Source organism: Hippocampus comes, unplaced genomic scaffold, assembly GCF_001891065.2.
Source record: "Hippocampus comes isolate QL1 unplaced genomic scaffold, H_comes_QL1_v1.1 scaffold298, whole genome shotgun sequence".
NCBI classification, from domain to species: domain Eukaryota; kingdom Metazoa; phylum Chordata; class Actinopteri; order Syngnathiformes; family Syngnathidae; genus Hippocampus; species Hippocampus comes.
This window is the reverse complement of record NW_017805417.1, coordinates 656,080-673,200: the sequence shown is the minus strand read 5'-3', so window position 1 is coordinate 673,200 and position 17,121 is coordinate 656,080. Positions and strand designations below refer to the sequence as shown.

At 48.7% G+C, this 17,121-nt stretch overlaps 1 protein-coding gene across 2 annotated transcripts; it reads right to left on the bottom strand.

Annotated features, from left to right (window-relative positions):
• Positions 1–59: 59 nt before the first annotated feature.
• Positions 60–12,197, bottom strand: map1ab (microtubule-associated protein 1Ab). Of its 2 annotated transcripts, none has more exons than XM_019873949.1 (5): positions 12,117–12,197; positions 11,666–11,803; positions 942–10,851; positions 563–795; positions 60–383 (listed from the first exon to the last, which is right to left on the bottom strand). In XM_019873949.1, exons 3-5 carry the CDS (start codon positions 10,696–10,698, stop codon positions 228–230), a joined length of 10,146 nt encoding a protein of 3,381 aa, XP_019729508.1. In that variant the 5' UTR covers positions 10,699–10,851; positions 11,666–11,803; positions 12,117–12,197; the 3' UTR covers positions 60–227. The 2 variants fall into 2 exon arrangements, with proteins under 2 accessions (XP_019729508.1, XP_019729507.1); XM_019873948.1 differs by lacking the exon at positions 12,117–12,197 and adding an exon at positions 11,945–12,033.
• Positions 12,198–17,121: the final 4,924 nt, after the last annotated feature.

Below are 17,121 nucleotides of genomic sequence, written 5' to 3'. Positions count from 1 at the left end.
GTGTGTGTGTGTGTGTGTGTGTGTGTGTGTGTGTGTGTGTGTGTGTGTATATATATATATATATTTATCTTCTATATTTGTCTTCTAATATATCTTCTAATATTATTGACAAAATAAAATTGAGTAAAGAAAAAAAACAAAACATTTTCGGTGTGCATGAACTTGATGACTGGCTAAGTGCGTTTTGCTACGAGGCAAAGGGTCGATTGCAGGGCAGCGTGGGCAAGTCAGAACTCGATCTTGCAGGCGGGGAAAGACTCGTCCTGCATGACGACGGTGCTGCTGGAGGCCAGGACCATGATGTTGAGGTCCTGCTGCCTCTCGTGCGTGCGCTGGTACCACTCCCGGGTCACTTCTGTGTCATGGGTCGGGATCAGGGTCACCTTCAGGGGGACAAAATGTCACCAAGGACGTCTTTTTTCTGGATTTTAGTCGACAAAAATTATTTCAGTACATTACGATACTTGAGTTAGTCTCGGTACTCAGGAACTAAAAATAACCCCTACTGAGTTCAACATCGAAGGATGTATTTTGAAACCTAAATAAGCAGCTGCGTGAGTACCTGCACGTTGGAGCCCCACTGAGCTTTGCCCTCCAGCAGGGCGTCCAGGACGCCGCCGCTCGGCTCTCCGCCGCTGGGGTCATTCCCGCTCACCACGTAGTATGCCGCTCGCACGCGCTTGAAGAACTCCTGGTCCACATTCTTGGCACTGCAGTGGTTGGGCACGTAGGCCAGATCCACGTAGACCGGTGGTCCGGGTGGGACAGTTGAAGGGGCTTTCTGAGCGTTCGTTCCTGAACACACGCACACGGTCAACTTAAGCAAGTGGGCATCTTCATTACATGCCCACATCAAGGCAGAATTGAAAAACGTTTCCGTCATCGTGGCACTGTATTGATTTAGCAAACCGGCGTCGGATTGATTCGAAGATAAAACGCACCTGAACTGCTTTTCACTCCGTTGACCAGGCCCTTGAGGATGTCACTCCGCGAACCTTGGTTCTCTGACATCTTCAACAGCTTGGAGCTCCTCTCGGGGTCCTTCCTCTTGAGGGATGCTGATCGGGGCGGGGCCGAGTCCTTATGGGCCTGCTTCACCGGCGTGGTGGACCTCTTCTTGACGTCCCCCTTCCGAGCAGGAGAAGCCGATTTGGGTTTGGCTTTCCTGAGGCCCTTGGTGGCCTTCTGGTCCTTCTTGAGAAGTTTTCCTGTGCCGCTGAGGTCCTGAAGGAAAGCCTCTGGATCCACCATGCACGCATCTGGATGAGGAGGTTGTGGAGCAGGGTCTTTTACCGAGGTGGGGAGGGGATCGTGCGTCTGCTGAGCTGCCCTCGGTGACGAGGACTGTAGGCCACCGGCAGCTCCTGAGGCTGACAACCGGTCCGCAGGCAAATGGTCCGCATCTTCATCCGAGTCCAGGTTACCTTCCGCGGTAATGGATGGACACTCTTCAGTTCCCGGCGGCACATCAGAATCGGACTGTGAAGGCAACGACTCACTCAGAGATGTGGGAGGTGTTTCCTCTCCCGCTAAAGTCGCCGTCAGTCCAAATGAGGCGGCGCCGGACAACTGATGACCGGCGTCGCCATGGTGACGCCTTTGCTTGTGTGACTTTGTTTTAGCAGCTTTTTGCTCGTGGGCTGCACCACCTCCCTCCTGGGAGCGGTCACTTCGGTCGTCCTCCTCACCCTCGTCGCCAGAGAACTGATGTGGACTCGGGTTGATGAAGGACGGAGAGAGTTCTCCTTTACGCTGTTTGTATTCATAGGAGCAATCTCCCGTGTTCAAGTCGGATGGACGATCGGTTTTTGGTTTGCTCGATGCTCTTACGAGTGAGGTTGCGTTTGAGGAGGCACCGTGGATGCTCGCCATCCATTCGAAGGCATCCTCCTCCTGGTCACCGTAACCTGGTGGAGGGGCACTTGGGAAATCATCAGGCTTCTGCAGCAGCTCCCAATCAGATATACTACTTTTTCGCCTTGCCTCTAATCTCTCCGGCGGCTTGTCCAAAAAGCTTTCCACTGCCTGTGGGAAGTCAGAGTCTCCTTTCGACTTGACGTCCACTTTATCATCCTGCTCAACTGCAGAGCTCATCCTTTCAATGCTGTCCTCCAGAGACTTTGTTTCCTCTTCTCTTGTCGCAATGTCTGCTTTTCTTGTTTCCTGTCCCACTTCAGCGTGGACCGTAGTCCTCTCCTGTTCATCGTATGGTGTCTTTATGCTTGGCTGCTTTCCCTCCTCAGCTCCGGAAGGGTCGGCGACGGCACATGAGGTGTTCATAGCACCACTTGCACTTGCTGAAGTGACTGAGGCAACGCGATGAGCTGTTTCCGTCGTCACTCGCGGTAATGACTCAACGGTCGGTGTCGTCTTCACGTCTGTTGTATTCAAAGTACTCTCCGTCAAACGTGCCGCGGTTAGTAATGAAAAAGTGTCTTTATCTTCGGGCGTTTTTTGCCAGTCAGAGTCACGTACGACATCTGCCGCTGTGCCTTGGGAACTCCTGTCAGTGGCTTCGGCCCTTTGTTGAGAGGCACCTAAACTGGCTTCTGATGTGGAGAAAATGTCTGCCGGTTTTGAGGGCTCACTACTTGGTACAACAGACGATGACCATTTGCTCTCCTCGGCCTGGGAATATTCTTTTGTAGGTTTGGTCATCACTTCCATGTACTCGTCTCTCTGAAGGCCACCAGGGGCTGAGCTGAACAATGTCGATCGCTGGGCCGTATCGCTCGATACGCTTTCAAACTTTTGAGCACTGTCTTCTAAATGCTGGGTAAAACTTGAGCCGGGTGATGCGTACCCGGCTGAAGCGGAGGTGAGGGTGCAAGGTAATGAGGGAAGCTGGTTCTCCTTTTTAGCGGTCAGATCTGAGCTTTGCCTTTGAGTCACGCTTCCCTCTTGGTTGTCTCCTTGGTAATATCGATCTTCGCTTAAGGTTACTTGTTGGCTTTCGTGCTGTTGATCTTTTGGACCTACTTGACTGACCTCAGAGTATCCTTCTGATCCACTCAGTCCAAGATCAGTATAGCGTCCAGGCTGCAGGGCAAACGGATCAGAGGCAGGCACGGACGGGGACGTGGGTTGGTCAGGTAGCGCTGCTGGGCTTGAGCTGCTGAGGTTGATCGCGGGTGATGACTGGAAATGGTTTTCGGAGCTTGGCGATAGAGATTCTTTGTCGGCATCCTTTTCTTCTGACTGCTGGACCTCAGAGGAAGGGCGATCCCCAGCAATCGATAGCTTGCTTGGTGTTGCCGGCTCAGGGGATAAACATGTTTTGTCTCCCTTTGTTTCGAGAGGCTTTGGTTCATTTGGAGCGTCCGAGCAGATGTTTTCTAGTTTGACAGCACTCGAGCCTGGTGATGTCATCCTTTTGCCTTCACTCTTGATCTCAGGAGGTTTGGTCGTACCAGCAGCTGTTTCTCCAGAGACAGTTTCCTTCCCAAGAATGTTTGTGTCACCAGATTGTGATATTTGACTTGTGTCCTGCTTGGACGTCACAAGGGCATCGTCAGGTGTCGCTTGAGAGACCATCTCCTCTTTTTGGAGGCTCGATTCAGGAGAGGTTTTGTTTGAGTCCCCAGAGGGCGGACTATGGCCGCACGTTTCTTTCTCAGACTGCTCCCTGGCACCTTTCTCCATGTCAACGTCACTCGAGTCCTCCTCTTCCTCCTCCTCCTCCTCCTCCTCCTCATCATCATCATCAACATTGAAATCTTCACCTGCTACAAGTAAGCGAATATCGACCAGGTGTTCTTTGCCTTTGGGGAAGTCCAACACGGAATGACTGTTGTCTGAGGCGAGAATGTTGTCATCTATTGTATGTTCAAGACACGAGGAGCCCAAGCCTGCACTCGGTTTACTTGCTTGCTCATCCTTGACCGAGGATGAAGCACCTTGGGGTAAAATCTCTTTTTCTCCTGGCGAGCAACGACCAAATGAAGAGCCTTCATGATCGGGGGACCCGGTCCTGTCTTTCGGTGATTTTTCCATCTCCTTCGTTGCGGTGTCCTTTTGTGTGAGTGCAGTGCTGAGATCTAATTGGTTGCTGGTTTCTTGCTTTGATGGATGCCCTGTGGAATGAAGAACGGCATCAGTAGACGCCTGATCCCTTCCTCCTGTCTGAGATGTTCCTGAAGTTCCTCCCTCCATATCCTCTTTCTCTTTCTCCGATTTTTCTGGTTTGTCCTCTTTGGGACTGTAAGACTCCTGGGAAATTTTATTGTCTCGCATATCCAAAGCTGAAAAGCTCTTTTCGGTAGGAGGCGTGTCTGCTCTTTCTTCTCTTTCTCTCTCTTCTTGCTGCCCTTTCTCTCTCTCTTCTTGATCGGGCGAGGCACTTCGGTGGCTGCCACTCTGTGGGCTGTGGTCAGCTCGACTTAAGGACGTTGCTTCTTGTTTGACTTGGTCCTCATGGAGGAACGCGGCTGACCCCGTTTGGCTTGTTCTCCTGTTATCGTCCATGCTTATGTCAAAAGTATGACCTTCAAACACATCTGTCCCTTCTCGAGCGGTCGGATCTTTTGGGATGGGCTTCTCATATGGATCGTATTTGGAGGCAGCGACAGGTTTGCTTTCGTATCCGAGTCCGTGATCAGTGCTCTCCTTCTTTGCACCGCCTGATTTCCCACCATCCGTCGGGCTGGTGTCATCGGAGTCTTTGTCCAACAGGAAGTATGAACAAGGCTGTGAAAATCCCGGAGAAGCCGCCTCCCGTTCTCCTTCCCTCTCCCGCTCTGCCTCTTTGCCGGGCTTCCCCTCTTGCGCCGTCTTATCAACAATTTGAGACTGGACTTTGGACTGGCTCTCAGTGCTCGAGCTGGACTCTGGTCGATCAGGGGATGGCTCCTGTTTTTGAATCGAAGTTGTCTCCCCCTTTGCCGAGTCAGTAGCTGAGGACGGCTCCTGGTGGGTGATCAGTGAAGGAGTACTTGCAGGTTTTGCAGCACTGCTGGAAAGACTGCATTCTTCTGTGAAAAACTCTTTGCTCTCTTCATCCAGTGAAGGTTCCTGCATTATAAGAGTTGGTATTACGATTACTGTCTGTCTGGGTGTGGCCTCTTGAGTTTGATTGCTTAATGGAGACGTTTGGCCCGCAGAGCTGGAGTGAGTTTCGGATTTTCTCAGCTCAACCGATAAAGGTCTTGAGCCCATACATATATATTCTTCATCCTCCTCCTCCTCTTCTTCATGGTCTTCATCAGAAGACTGAACCAACAAGGCGGGTTCGTGGTGTAACTTGGAAGCCAACACTGCTTCTCCGAATGTTGCCTGTGCAGATTGTTTCAAGGTTTTGTCGAGGTCCTTCTCTTGCAACTCTTCCCGCTCCCACTTCTCCTCCCTGGTGCGTTGTTCCTCGGCTCTCTCTTTTCCGCCGCCGTCTTCCGCCTTCGCATCGGACGTGCTTCGTATCTCTTCTGATTTGGTCTTTTGCTCATGCAGATCTTTTGTCTCACAGGTTGCCTCCTTCTCCTGTTCCCTCTCCATCTTCTGCTCCTTGCTCAATTCGGCAACATGAGCGTCGTCCTTTTCTTTCTCCATCTTCTCATCGGAACTCATAAGTACTGTTGCAACCCCATCACGTTGTTTTTCCTCCTCTTTTGCAGCTGCAGTTTGTTTGTCAAAGGTTTCTTGTCCAGATGTCTTTTCCTTAGCCATGCCCCGGGCTAGGAAGTGGTCTGCCTCTTTCACAGCACCTGTCGCAACATTAGCGTCAACAGTCCTTTGAACCTCTTGTGTCTGAAAGGATTCCGTCTGTGTCTCTGGTTTGTCTCTATTTGGACCTATTGTGGGCTCTCCTTTGTTGTTGTCTTGAATGGCTTTATCTTCACTAATCAACTGCTTCACTTCATCTTTGGCAGATTTCTCACAGGTCGCTTCCGATTTGGCTTCTTTCTGTTTATGATCTTCCGTGTATTCCAGCAGGGCATTTTTGCCATCTTTTGTCATTTCTTTAGCTTCCTCGAAGGCCGCTCTTGCTTTCAACTCTTCGGCTTCTTTGTCACTCGCAAGGCCCTTTTCGTCTTTTGTGGTTGGGGTCAATGCAACGCGAACATCTTGCGTTTCCTCTTTCTTTGCGACGTCATCAGAGTATTTATTCTTATCGTAAGCTTCTTCCTTTTGTGTCTCTTTCATGTCCCCCTTTTGTATTTGTTCTTCCAAGTCAACCTTCTTCTCTGCTTCCGCCGTTGGTTTTACTTCAATGAAATCTTTGCATTCCTTTTCAGTGGGTTTGACCGACACCCCGTCGTTACTTTTTTCTTCTTCCATGGATTTGATACCGACACTTTGATCCACAATTGCCACGTGTTGCTCCTTGGATGCTTTGCCATCGATGGCGTCCACTTTGTCATCAGCCTTTTCGTCCTGTTTACCAGCATAAATGTCATCTTGCGCAGCGGTATGCTCAGATTTTTCACTCTTGCTTGTCATCTCCGCGTCAGCGGGTATGCCAGCGGCGGTGGCATCGAGCGCTTTTTCTGCTTCTTTGACGGATTGGTCTTCAAGTGCTGGTTCCAAATTTGCTGGAATGTCAGATTGCATCTCCTGTTGCTTCTCTACGGCCGTAACGTGCGCAACAGCCAGACAAATGTCTCCTTTGGGGCTTTCGGTCAACGTAGCGTCGGCCTCGTCTTTTCCTCTCTGCTCGTCTGTGATGAGCCTGGTCTCTGCTTTAGCATCTTTGATCGTCTTACCCACTGTTTCATCCTCTCCGGTCATTTCCTGCTTCTCATCCTCACGAGGCTTTTTAATTGGAGCAGCATCCGTGGCCTCTGTGCCATGAACAATTTGAATCTCCTTTTCTTCAGGTTTTGTGGCAACAATTTCAGACGTTCTCTCCTCCGGTTTTATGCCTTCAGTCTGAGGCACGACGACGTCAGACGTCTTGATTTGCATGGTTTTGAGGTCACGGTCTTCATCCTCATACCGAAAAGCGCCAATTGCTTCTTTGGGAGCTGTTGCTAAAGCAGCGGTCTCTTTTTCCAACTCTTGAGGATCATATTTTACGAGAGCATCAAATGATTCTTTTTTCACAGGTTTAACATTGTAAATAGTGGCATTTTTCGCTAGCTCCTCATCCTGAATGGGTGAAATGTCACCAGCATCGAGCGGAAGAGCAGATTTGGATTTCTGTTGATCCACCGTTTCTTGTTCGATTGTGACAATTGTTTTCACTGCACCCATACCATCATCCAAGGCTTCGCCTTTGTTGTGATCTTCATCGTCAAGGAAAGGGTGGCATCTTTCTGGGGATTTATCACGTTCTCCTTGGCTTTGTTCACTGGGAGACTTATGTCCCGACACAGGTGGTTGAACTTCCGTTGATGGCTCATCTTTAGTAATTGTCTGCTCTTCTGTGCCTTGCTCCTGCTCCTTGACAGGTACAACATCCGTCAAGTCCTTTTCAAATGCTTTGTCCTCCGTCTTCTTGTGTTTTGGCTCCTCGTCTTCTTTTTTCTTTCCGGTTTTGTCTTCAGTTGAGGCGGCGAGCTCGGGGAGGTCCAAGTCAGGAAACGCTTCCACTGGTGCATGTCGAAGGGGCGAATGAGATGCGCTCGGTGGTCCCGATTGTGTCGGGGAGGCCATTTTGACAGTGATGTCATCTGGACTGAAACAACGCTCCTCGCTCTCAGAGGTAACAGAATCAGAGCCAAAAGGCCTGGGAGGCACGACCGATGAAATACCCTTGGAGGCCACTGCATCAATGTTCTCCTTTTCACCTGGAAAGTGGACCAGTTTGTCCTCCTGTTTGGACTTGGCAACAGAAGATGCGGAGCCAGGCTGCTTTTCAACCTTCTCGTCTTTGCACTTTATTTGGGGGGATAAGGCATAGCCCTCTTGGAGTTTTTCCAGTGAGATATCAACATTGGGAGTCTGATCTTCCTCTTCATCGTCGTCGTCGTCGTCATGGGAATCGGGAAGCTTCGCGGGCGTCTTGGCATCTTCAAGAGGAAGCTGTAAGTCAGCCGAAGGTGACTTCTCTTCAAGAGACGACGGTGAAAGCGTTCCAGACGAGAGAAGTTGCTCAGTCGTCACCCTGGTTTTTACCGGCTCTTCGGGGGCGACGGCGGACGCCACGGACTGGTCTTCGGCAAGAGAAGTGGGGAGCGAGGACAGTTTGTCGTACTCTGTGATGGACGTGGCCGAGGACACGTGTTCTTCCTCTGCCAGAGGAGCAGTGAATATGTTGGTAAATAATGACAGCTGCTCCTGAGCGCCAGCCACAAAACCTTTCCCAGGGGTGGCCGAAGCCTGCATCTCCCTCATGCCGTGAATGTTGACAAATGATCCGGTCTGATCTGGAACCGAGACATCGTTGGAACCGATGTCATATTGAAGGTGTGGTATCCTCTCCTCGGCCTCCTCGTGAATCTCCTCATCGGAGATGGTTTGTTCTGTTTCCGAGTAGCCCGGAATGCTCTCGTCTTGGATATAGGAGATGGCTTCTACGACTGCGCCTCTGGGAGTTCCTGCACTGATGGCCGCTGTCGTCCCTCCCACATGTGAAACGTAGCCGTCTTCCTCTTCTTCCTCCTCTTCCGCCTCAAATTCGGCTCGGCTTAAGGTGCCGGTTTTGGTTTCTCGAGCCACACCTTCACTGGTGATTTCTTCATCCGCGATCACATCCAAATCTTCGACCTCCTCCAATTCCGCCTTCTCCACTGGCTCTTCTTCATTCTCTTCATCCTCTTTTGTGTCAACATCTGCTACGCCGAGTGTTTCCGATTCCTCTGTGTCTTTAGTTTCGTGTTTTGCGTCCACCCCGTCGTGCTCTCGCGACGGGAATTCGTCTTCCTCTTCACCAATTCCCATATCCTCCTCCTCCTCCTCATCCTCGTCCTCTGTCCTCGCCTCAGCAGTTGGAGCGTCTTCTTCATCCTCCTCCTCATCCTGGGATGCAGCTCCCTCGTCCTCGTACATCTGAGTCTCTTCCAATTCTTTGCGGTTGTCGCTTTGTGCCTCAACAGCGGCTTTCGCCGGTAGTGGTTCCTCCTTTCCAGGAGACTCTGTCGCGGGGAGGGTGACACTTTCTGGTTCTTGTGTCTTCTCATGGGTAAAGCTTTGAGCTGTCGCCCGCAATTCAGTCTCATCACGGCACGTCGGCGCTGTTAAATCATCCACAGCGACTTCTTGGATCACTTCGATTTCCTTGGTGAGGTCTTGGGAGGGAGAAACTCCATTCTGTGTTGGCTCAGCTCGAATGCTTTCTTGACTTTTGTCTTCTGGAGTCTTTGGTTCCTCTGGCTTGGATTCAGCCTTTGCCGGTTTTGCTTTTCCGGGCTTTGTTTTACTCGACACTTTAGCTCTGTGTAATGTCTTTCGGACCTCTGGCGTGAGAGGTTTGAGGTCAGGCTTTGCCATTTTTCTCAGCTCCGGTTTGGATGTGTCCTTTTTCTTGTCCTCTTTGGACTTAACGTCTCTCTTCTCATCTTTTCTGGCAGACTCCTCTTTCTTAACCTTCTTGATCTCTTTCTTCTCTTTGTCCTTTTTCTCATCCATCTTGGACACCCTTTCCTTGGGGTGCCTTTTCAGGGACTTTTCCTTGAGAAGTTTCTTCTTTTCTGGCATGTCGGATTTAGACTTGATGGTTTTACTTGGCTTTTTTGGTTCATTTTTCACAGACAGGTTTTCTTTTGCAGTCTCGCTCTTTGTCTCTGCGCCGCCGCCATCATCTTGTCCTTCCGTTTTTTCCTTGGTGACCTTTGCGGTGGTCTTCGGGGACGATTTAAGGCTCTCTTTGCTTTCCGTTCTTTGTTTTAACTTTGTCTGCTTGAGCACAGAAGGAGGCACTCCAGATGCAAGATCTTTTTGTGTCGCTACAGGATAACGCAGGTAGTCAAGGTGCTTTAACTTTTCCAGGCCTTCCAGGATCTTGTTTTGAGGCGCGTTTCCTGGGAAGAGAACTCTGACAATCTTTTCCGTCGGGTTTGCGGGAAGCCAGACAAGTAAGGCAGTCACTGATGTCAGGTAGGGCACAGATATTTCTCCTTCTTTGCCATTTGGCAGGACAATGCCGGTTTTGGCTTTGCTGTTGCCCGCCCACTTTTGCATGAGGAACTGCATCTCTTTGCTTTCCTTGACCGGGTTGAGAACGTACATATCCAGCCGTCCCACTCCCATCTTATGGAACAGGGTGATGGGCTCAATCGTGTTGCTGACCACTCGATAGAGAGGCTCTGGCTTAATTCCCAGTTTGTTAAGGTACTGCAAAGTCAGCGAGGCTTCCTCGATGCTGCGCTTGACCTTAAGATGAGATTCCGGCATGCGTAATTTCTCTGGCACATTGAAAAACACCACACCGAGTTCTGGAGAGATCAGGTTCTTCAGCCAATCGCTACCGTTGGTGGAGCCTTGAGAGCCCTCCTCCTCCTGCTCGGCGATCTTCCTCTGTAGGATTCCATTGATCCCAGGGAGATTGTCGGCGCCGATATGAGTGAGCAGAATGGAGTCGATACGGTCCAGGTGGCGGACGAGCTTCCAGAAGCAGGATTTGCGTTCGGAGCCGCCGTCGACTAAGATGTTGAAGCCGTTCACGGCGAAGAGGGCTGAGTCGCCGCGCCCGCCGGGGAAGATGTAGCAGCACGGCTTGGACAGCTTCAGGAAACCTCCGGATGTCGGTGGCTCGAGGAGGTCAAAGGGTGAGGGGACGTCGACCGTCGCGCAGATGTACTCGGTGAACTCGGTGACCCCTTCCATCTTGAGGATCACGGGCTCAGGGTTTAGTTTGTAGTGAAGGAACTCCCGCAGGGTCTGCTGCTGTCCCAGAGAGTTCCAGCCCACCTCCCCGCGGCAGGACACGGTAAGTGTAGCCTGCTGCTTGGGGATGGATGGGCCGAGAAGTTCAACCACCTGTAGGAGGAACAGAGGCAGAACTGTCAACAAAGATATGCCGCATTCATGTTGTGATTTCGACTTTGACTTTGTCCTGTGCAAAAAAAGTAAACTCATCAAAATGGTTTGGAACAAAGCTAAAGTTACCCTTGATTTAGTAGCAGGTCTCAGGTCGGAAAGGTTTCAGCTACTTCCACAAACGTTTCTTAGAACATCCGTTAGGCCTCTTTAGAACAGTCGAGTGTTGTTTTTTTGGGGGGTATTTTCGTGTGATTTGAGATCATTACCCAGTTGGAGGACCGTCGATTGCCTCAAAATGCTGTCTTAATTCAAGGGGGCCAACAGTTTAGTGCGAGTCATTTTCATGAGTTGGTTTTCAAGGACAGTGGTACCTCTGCTTGACGTTTGCTTTTGTCGGCTTTTAACAATCCTTCGAAAATGTCCAAGCCAAACATCAGCAGAGTGAGCGATCGCCCGACTGCTGAACACTTGTTTTGGGTGATTCACATTTATATAAAACAATCGGAACGCCCGAGGTCCCTCTTAGCCAATGGGATGCCAGGATGATGCTTGGGAATAGCCAATGGCAGAGCAGCAGGGCAGTTCAGGAAACTCGGAACTGCGAGTAGCAGCCCATCCCCTGTCTTTTTACCTTTTGAATCTTGAAATTTATTTCGTAACAAGAGGCAATATTTTCCTGTTGAGGCATTTTGTAACTTGAACATTTCGTATGAAGAGACGTTCGTAAGTAGAGGTACCGCTGTATGGGTTTTCTGTCTTGAACAAACAATTTGCCCAAGGTGTTGAAAAAAGGAGAGGATCTGGCACTCACCCCAGGATCAGAAAATATAGTCGCAAAGGTGTCGTAGGTGAAAAGCCCTGTTTGAAGGAGGAGTCCACCCTGATCGGAGCTGGGACCACTCAAAACCAGAAGCTTGTGTCCCGCCGAGTCTGTGATCAGAGACTGGATCTGGCAAACGCAAAGACAGACCACCATTAAGATGTGTCCTTTTACACTAAAAGGGTCGGAAAAAGGTGAAGACAGCAAATGCACTCAAAACAAGGAATGTTGTGTTCATCAATGCGCCGGCCCGGTTGGGATGGATCTCACCTCTGCTACGACGGTGTCTTTTGAAGGGTTGACGAGCACCACCGTCTCTAGGACATCACTTCTGTGGTGTAGAGTCCTTTGTCCTGCACGCAAACATGAAACAAGGTCAGCAACTCGTTAGCCGCTATCGCCCCATCCGCAGCGCTGTTGAAACCATCTATCTGGATCTCACCTCTGCTACGACGGTGTCTTTTGAAGGGTTGACGAGCACCACCGTCTCTAGGACATCACTTCTGTGGTGTAGAGTCCTTTGTCCTGCACGCAAACATTAAACAAGGTCAGCAACTCGTTAGCCGCTATCGCACCCATCCGCAGCGCTGTTGAAACCATCTGGTTTTGGGGAGTTGCCCCGCTTGGACTTGGACTGTCTATTCAGCCGCCGCTTGAAAAACGGAAACCGACAAATCACAGGTGAAGAAACCTCGGGCGAGTGTGGCGTTATTTCAACACTCGCACGACTAACAATGATCAACATCTGAGCAGCTCGCTTTGAGTCACGTTTTTCTGTCAGTCAAAAGATTTCCTCGACGCGTGGGCAGGCACTCCGGGGACCCGGCGGTTTGTGTGCGAGCAATTAAAAAGTCACGTTTGCATAATTCGTCCCCTTTAATTGAGCCGCTTTCTATCTCGTATTCAGGCCAATCACCCACTTGTGCATTAAGGCTCGAAAAACACACGTTGGAAATAGGCCACTGGAGCCTGCTGAGTATTGAAATCGGAATTTGCCATCCTCATCCGTAATCTGCACCACATACATCACTCGAGTGCTTCAAAGACATTCTGATAAATCAACCTTGAGTCCATTACAAACAAACGGGAATATGCTGCACAATTTGGAAACTCGCCGGGGCCCAGCGGTGATGTCAAGCTTCCAAATCCCCATTTGGGTCGGCACAGATGCGATCCTATAATAAGACAGGTCATTTTTGTTTTTTAATTACCATCAACGCTACCAAGGTTTAAAAACCTATTTTGAAACCCGAATCGTAGTTTAACACCTTACTCTGAAACCTTAACCACAGTTTAAAACCATAAATTGAAACTTAAACTAGGTTTGAAAATCTTTGAAACCCTAGCCCAAGTTTAAAACCCTAATTTCATACCTTAAACCTGGTTTTAAACCTTAGTTTGAAACCCGAACAGGAGTTTAAAACCCTACTTTGAAACCTTAAACCTAGTTTTAAACCATAATTTAAAATCCTAAGCTTATTTTGAATCCCTATTGTGAAACACTAACCTGAGTTTAAGACCCTTCTTTGAAACCCTAACCCTAGTTTAAAACCCTCCTATGAAACTTTAACCGGAATTTTAAAACCCAATTAGGAACCGTAACCTCGGTTTAAACTCATCATTTGAAATCATAACCCTCGATTAAAACCCCACTTTGAAATCCTCACTCAACTTTGAAAACTTCATTTGAAACCCTAACCTGAGTTGAAAACCCTTCTTTGAAACGGTAACCTTTGTTTAAAGCCCTAATTTCAGACCCTAACCCTAGTTTGAAACCCTATTGAAATGAATTGAAATGCCATAAATCCAGTCAAGCGTCCCAAGACACTTTTTTTTGGTTGTTCTTTCTTAATCAAGAAATTAGCTCTGTATTGTACCCTAATAAACCAATAAAAGATAATGCCCATCCCTGATCTTAAAGAAGGTGGGTGCCTCTGCTCTTTTTTTTTTCTTTTTTTTTTCTTGTGCTGACCCGTTTAATATAAATATCCATGTGAACTCCCCGAATGAGAGCGCTCTGTTGAAAGGAGACTGCTCTAGATAGCATGTTCCACATGGCCAATACTGCGATGGGGTGACGTTATGACGAATACAATGTGCTACTTCCTGGCAAGGAAATCGGGGTTGAAGTCTGACTGTCAATTTTCAGCTTTTGGAGGTACTTGCAGAGACATAACAGAGTCGGGACCTCTGTGGACCGGAGACTTTTAACACCCCCGCTTATCTCCCTTCAATCAATGTCACCCGCCCGCACGGCGCCCAAATGATCCCGCCATCCATCTTGCTTTCTGCATTAAATCAGCTCAATTGAAGTGAGCTAATTACGCTCATCGACGTTCATCGGCTCACGAGGTTCTGGCAGGTTCCAAATGGATGAAACGCAGCCTTTTTCAAACCGAACCGTATCATGGGCTGCAACACGGCGTCAAAGGGAAAGCTAAACTCTTTGCGCCTGATGCTAATCCTGGTTCGGCGATTTGACAGCATTGGGAACGATTGAGCCGCTGAGCTATGAAAAGCCTCTCGACGAGCTAAGTCTCCTGAAGGAAGAAAGGCACGCACATAAATTGACCGGAATAGCAGCAAAAACGTCTGCAGTATTTCCAAAATCGGTTTCACCTTATTAGGATCGTGGGTGAGCTTGTGACTTTCGGTAGAGTGAAAAGTCTTAAACGGCCCCCTGCTGGCCGAGTCGCGCACGCCGGTAGGAACGGTGCAATGTTCATAGAATGATCATCGACAACATCCCGGGCAGCATTGAAGTCTAGCGTGTGGTGACGCAGCAAGAAGAAGAGGCAGAGAAGGCCCCCAACAGTTGTTGTTCCCACAGAGCAATGAGGACATCGAGTATCCCTGTGAGTATTGTCGTGTGCTCCCTGTGTGTTCAAGTAGCAGCCGTTTGAAGGCTGAGAAATAGCACCTTTGCTAATTTCAATTAGTCAGTAGCATTCTACTGGCGAGCTTTTGTGAGACAAAATGAAATGGTTTATTTAGTTTTGATGTTTAAATATGGATTCTGTTTTGTTTTGATTGAACGTAAAATTTCAGCTGGGAGTGACAAGCACACTTTCGCCTCTTATTTGGAGAACTGTGCGAGTGAGTCTTCTTTTCATTCCGTAAAAGTGATGTTATATGATAGCCTGCTACCATATTACACTTTAAACGGTGTCAAAACTTCAAGCGTGTCCGTACATAAGCGACTTTTAAAAATGGTAATGATACGGTCTCTGTGTACGGTGAGTGTGATCAACGGGGGTTCACTCGACTTATTTTGACACTTGTGTGTTCGTTTGGAGGTTGCACTTTTGTAACGTGTTGTTGTTGTTTTGATTGGCAGAGTGAAGCTGGGAGCCAAAAGCAAACAAATGCGGGCAAACAGAGCGGCCCCGACCACCCTGGGAGAGGAGAAGGCCGCTATTGTCACTCCGGCCAGCGGCAGGATGTTGGCCAAGCCGTGTCGGTGTGCGGCGTGCCAACGATGACATCACTCCGAAGGTCCTGAAGGAGGAACTGATAGCACACAGCCAGCAGGCTGCCAACACATCCGCAACACAATGAAAGAGTGTGTGTGTGTGCGCGCATGTGTGTCTCTTTCATGCCACCACAAAGATTTCCCCACGCTGCCTCTGAGCAGCGTAAATACCCACAATGCCTTTGGTGCGCAGGCCGTATCTGGAACGCCATCCGCAGACATCTCTCTGGAGCCTGACACCGCATTGCGTGTCGCAGCATGGGTGCATTTTCATTTCTGGCATCCAGCGGAGGGAAGTAACGACTCAAAATATTTAGACGCTATTTTCTCCAGGTATTTTCACTTCACAATTCAATTTCTTGACATTCTGCGTTTACTCCTCACATCAAAAAAAATTCGCCTCTGTTGATGGCAACACCACGTACAGAAGCAAGCAAGCAATGGCTAAAGTTGTTATGCTACCAAAATGAGCTCAGGACAGGAAAAAAAAAATTCAGATTGGATAGAGGCTTTGCTTCATGGCAGCTGCTGGTGAGGGGGGGAAAAGTACAGATATTTCGAATGTAGAGCGGACTTGGATAGAGGCTTTGCTTCATGGCAGCTGCTGGTGAGGGGGGGAGAAGTACAGATATATTCGAATGTAGAGCGGACACTAGCACTTCCCATATGGTCTGGCGGTTCGGATTCCTGGCTTTTGGTTTCAAAGCTGAGCGACCTGAACGTCAGCATCTTACTGTGCACCCATACACTAGACTTCGTCAGAAACAGACCCCAGAGCGTGAGACTGGAAAACAATTCATCCTCTACTCTTGACTCTGAAGATGGGGACACCTCAGGGATGCGTCCTCGGTCCCCTGCGCTCTCCCATTCCCCACAGCAACACCACCGTCGAAAAACACAACACCCTAATAGCACTTATCACAGAGAACAATGAGTCAGTCCGACATCCCTCGCCATGGGCAGACATTTACAAACCTCGACCTGAATGCAATCAAGTCGAAAGAGACGTGGATGGACCTCGTAAAATCTCGGCGTGGTGAGCGCAGTGCTACACGGCTACATTGACGGAGAGGCTGGAAAGTTGACTTTCCATTGTGCCTCGATGAGCCATTCCATCTGTCGATGCTGGAAAAAGCGCAAGAATGTCACGTTCCGCCGTGTTGGGGACGACTTAAGGCAGGGGTGTCAAACTCATTTCACATTGTGGGCCACATACGGCCTCAGTAGATGTCAAGTGGGCCGGACCGTTAAAAATTAGACCATACTCTGCTATAAATAACCAAAATAACATGTCTTTCCTTTGTTTTGGTCTAAAGATGCACAGGAACACTAGGAAAATGTTGAAATTTAATGAACATATCTTTTATAAAACATTTCATGAAGGACCTAAGATTTCCTTAGACAAATGTGCAATGTACTTTTATCATTCACAAACTGTATATGCATTGCAACTGATCCCACTGACTGTACAAAGGCACAAAACCTGAACAAGTAATTGGTCTTGAAAAATATAGTCATGCACTTTTAAGATTAAACAGATTTATGAAGAAAGGAATTTTTAAACCATTTACACGAGCATAGACAATCTAAATGTAATCCCTGCCTATACCTTACAAACTAAGGAGAGTGCTATAATATGTGTAAAGAATAAAGTATTCACATGTCCTTGACAGTGTCTGCTGTGTTGGGTCTGTCTCAGTGACAGACTGAGGCTGCTGTTGTCGTCTTCTCTGATCAAAACAATGTTGTCTTTTCCTCTGATCAAATCAGTGTCTCCCCCGAGCGGATATTCCACGAATTGTACCTTATTAAAAATATTCATTCCATGTCTTTTGTGCATTTTTTCACTTTTAAATTATCCTGCAGGCCTGATCAAACCTCCTTGCGGGTCGGTTCCGGCCGTATGTTATACACCCCTGATGAATAGGAAGGCGTTTTCAGCCGAAAAAAACGACCATGTATAGGAAGGCGTTTT

What these genes read in the sequence shown, in the direction of transcription:
- map1ab (XM_019873949.1), bottom strand. Translation starts at nt 10,698, where the DNA reads ATGGAAGGGGTCACCGAGTTCACCGAGTACATCTGCGCGACGGTCGAC. An exon ending in CGGAGTGAAAAGCAGTTCAG is followed by an intron (nt 796 to 941) that starts GTGCGTTTTATC and finishes GCGTGTGTTCAG; the next exon opens with GAACGAACGCTCAGAAAGCC. An exon ending in AGTGGGGCTCCAACGTGCAG is followed by an intron (nt 384 to 562) that starts GTACTCACGCAG and finishes GTCCCCCTGAAG; the next exon opens with GTGACCCTGATCCCGACCCA.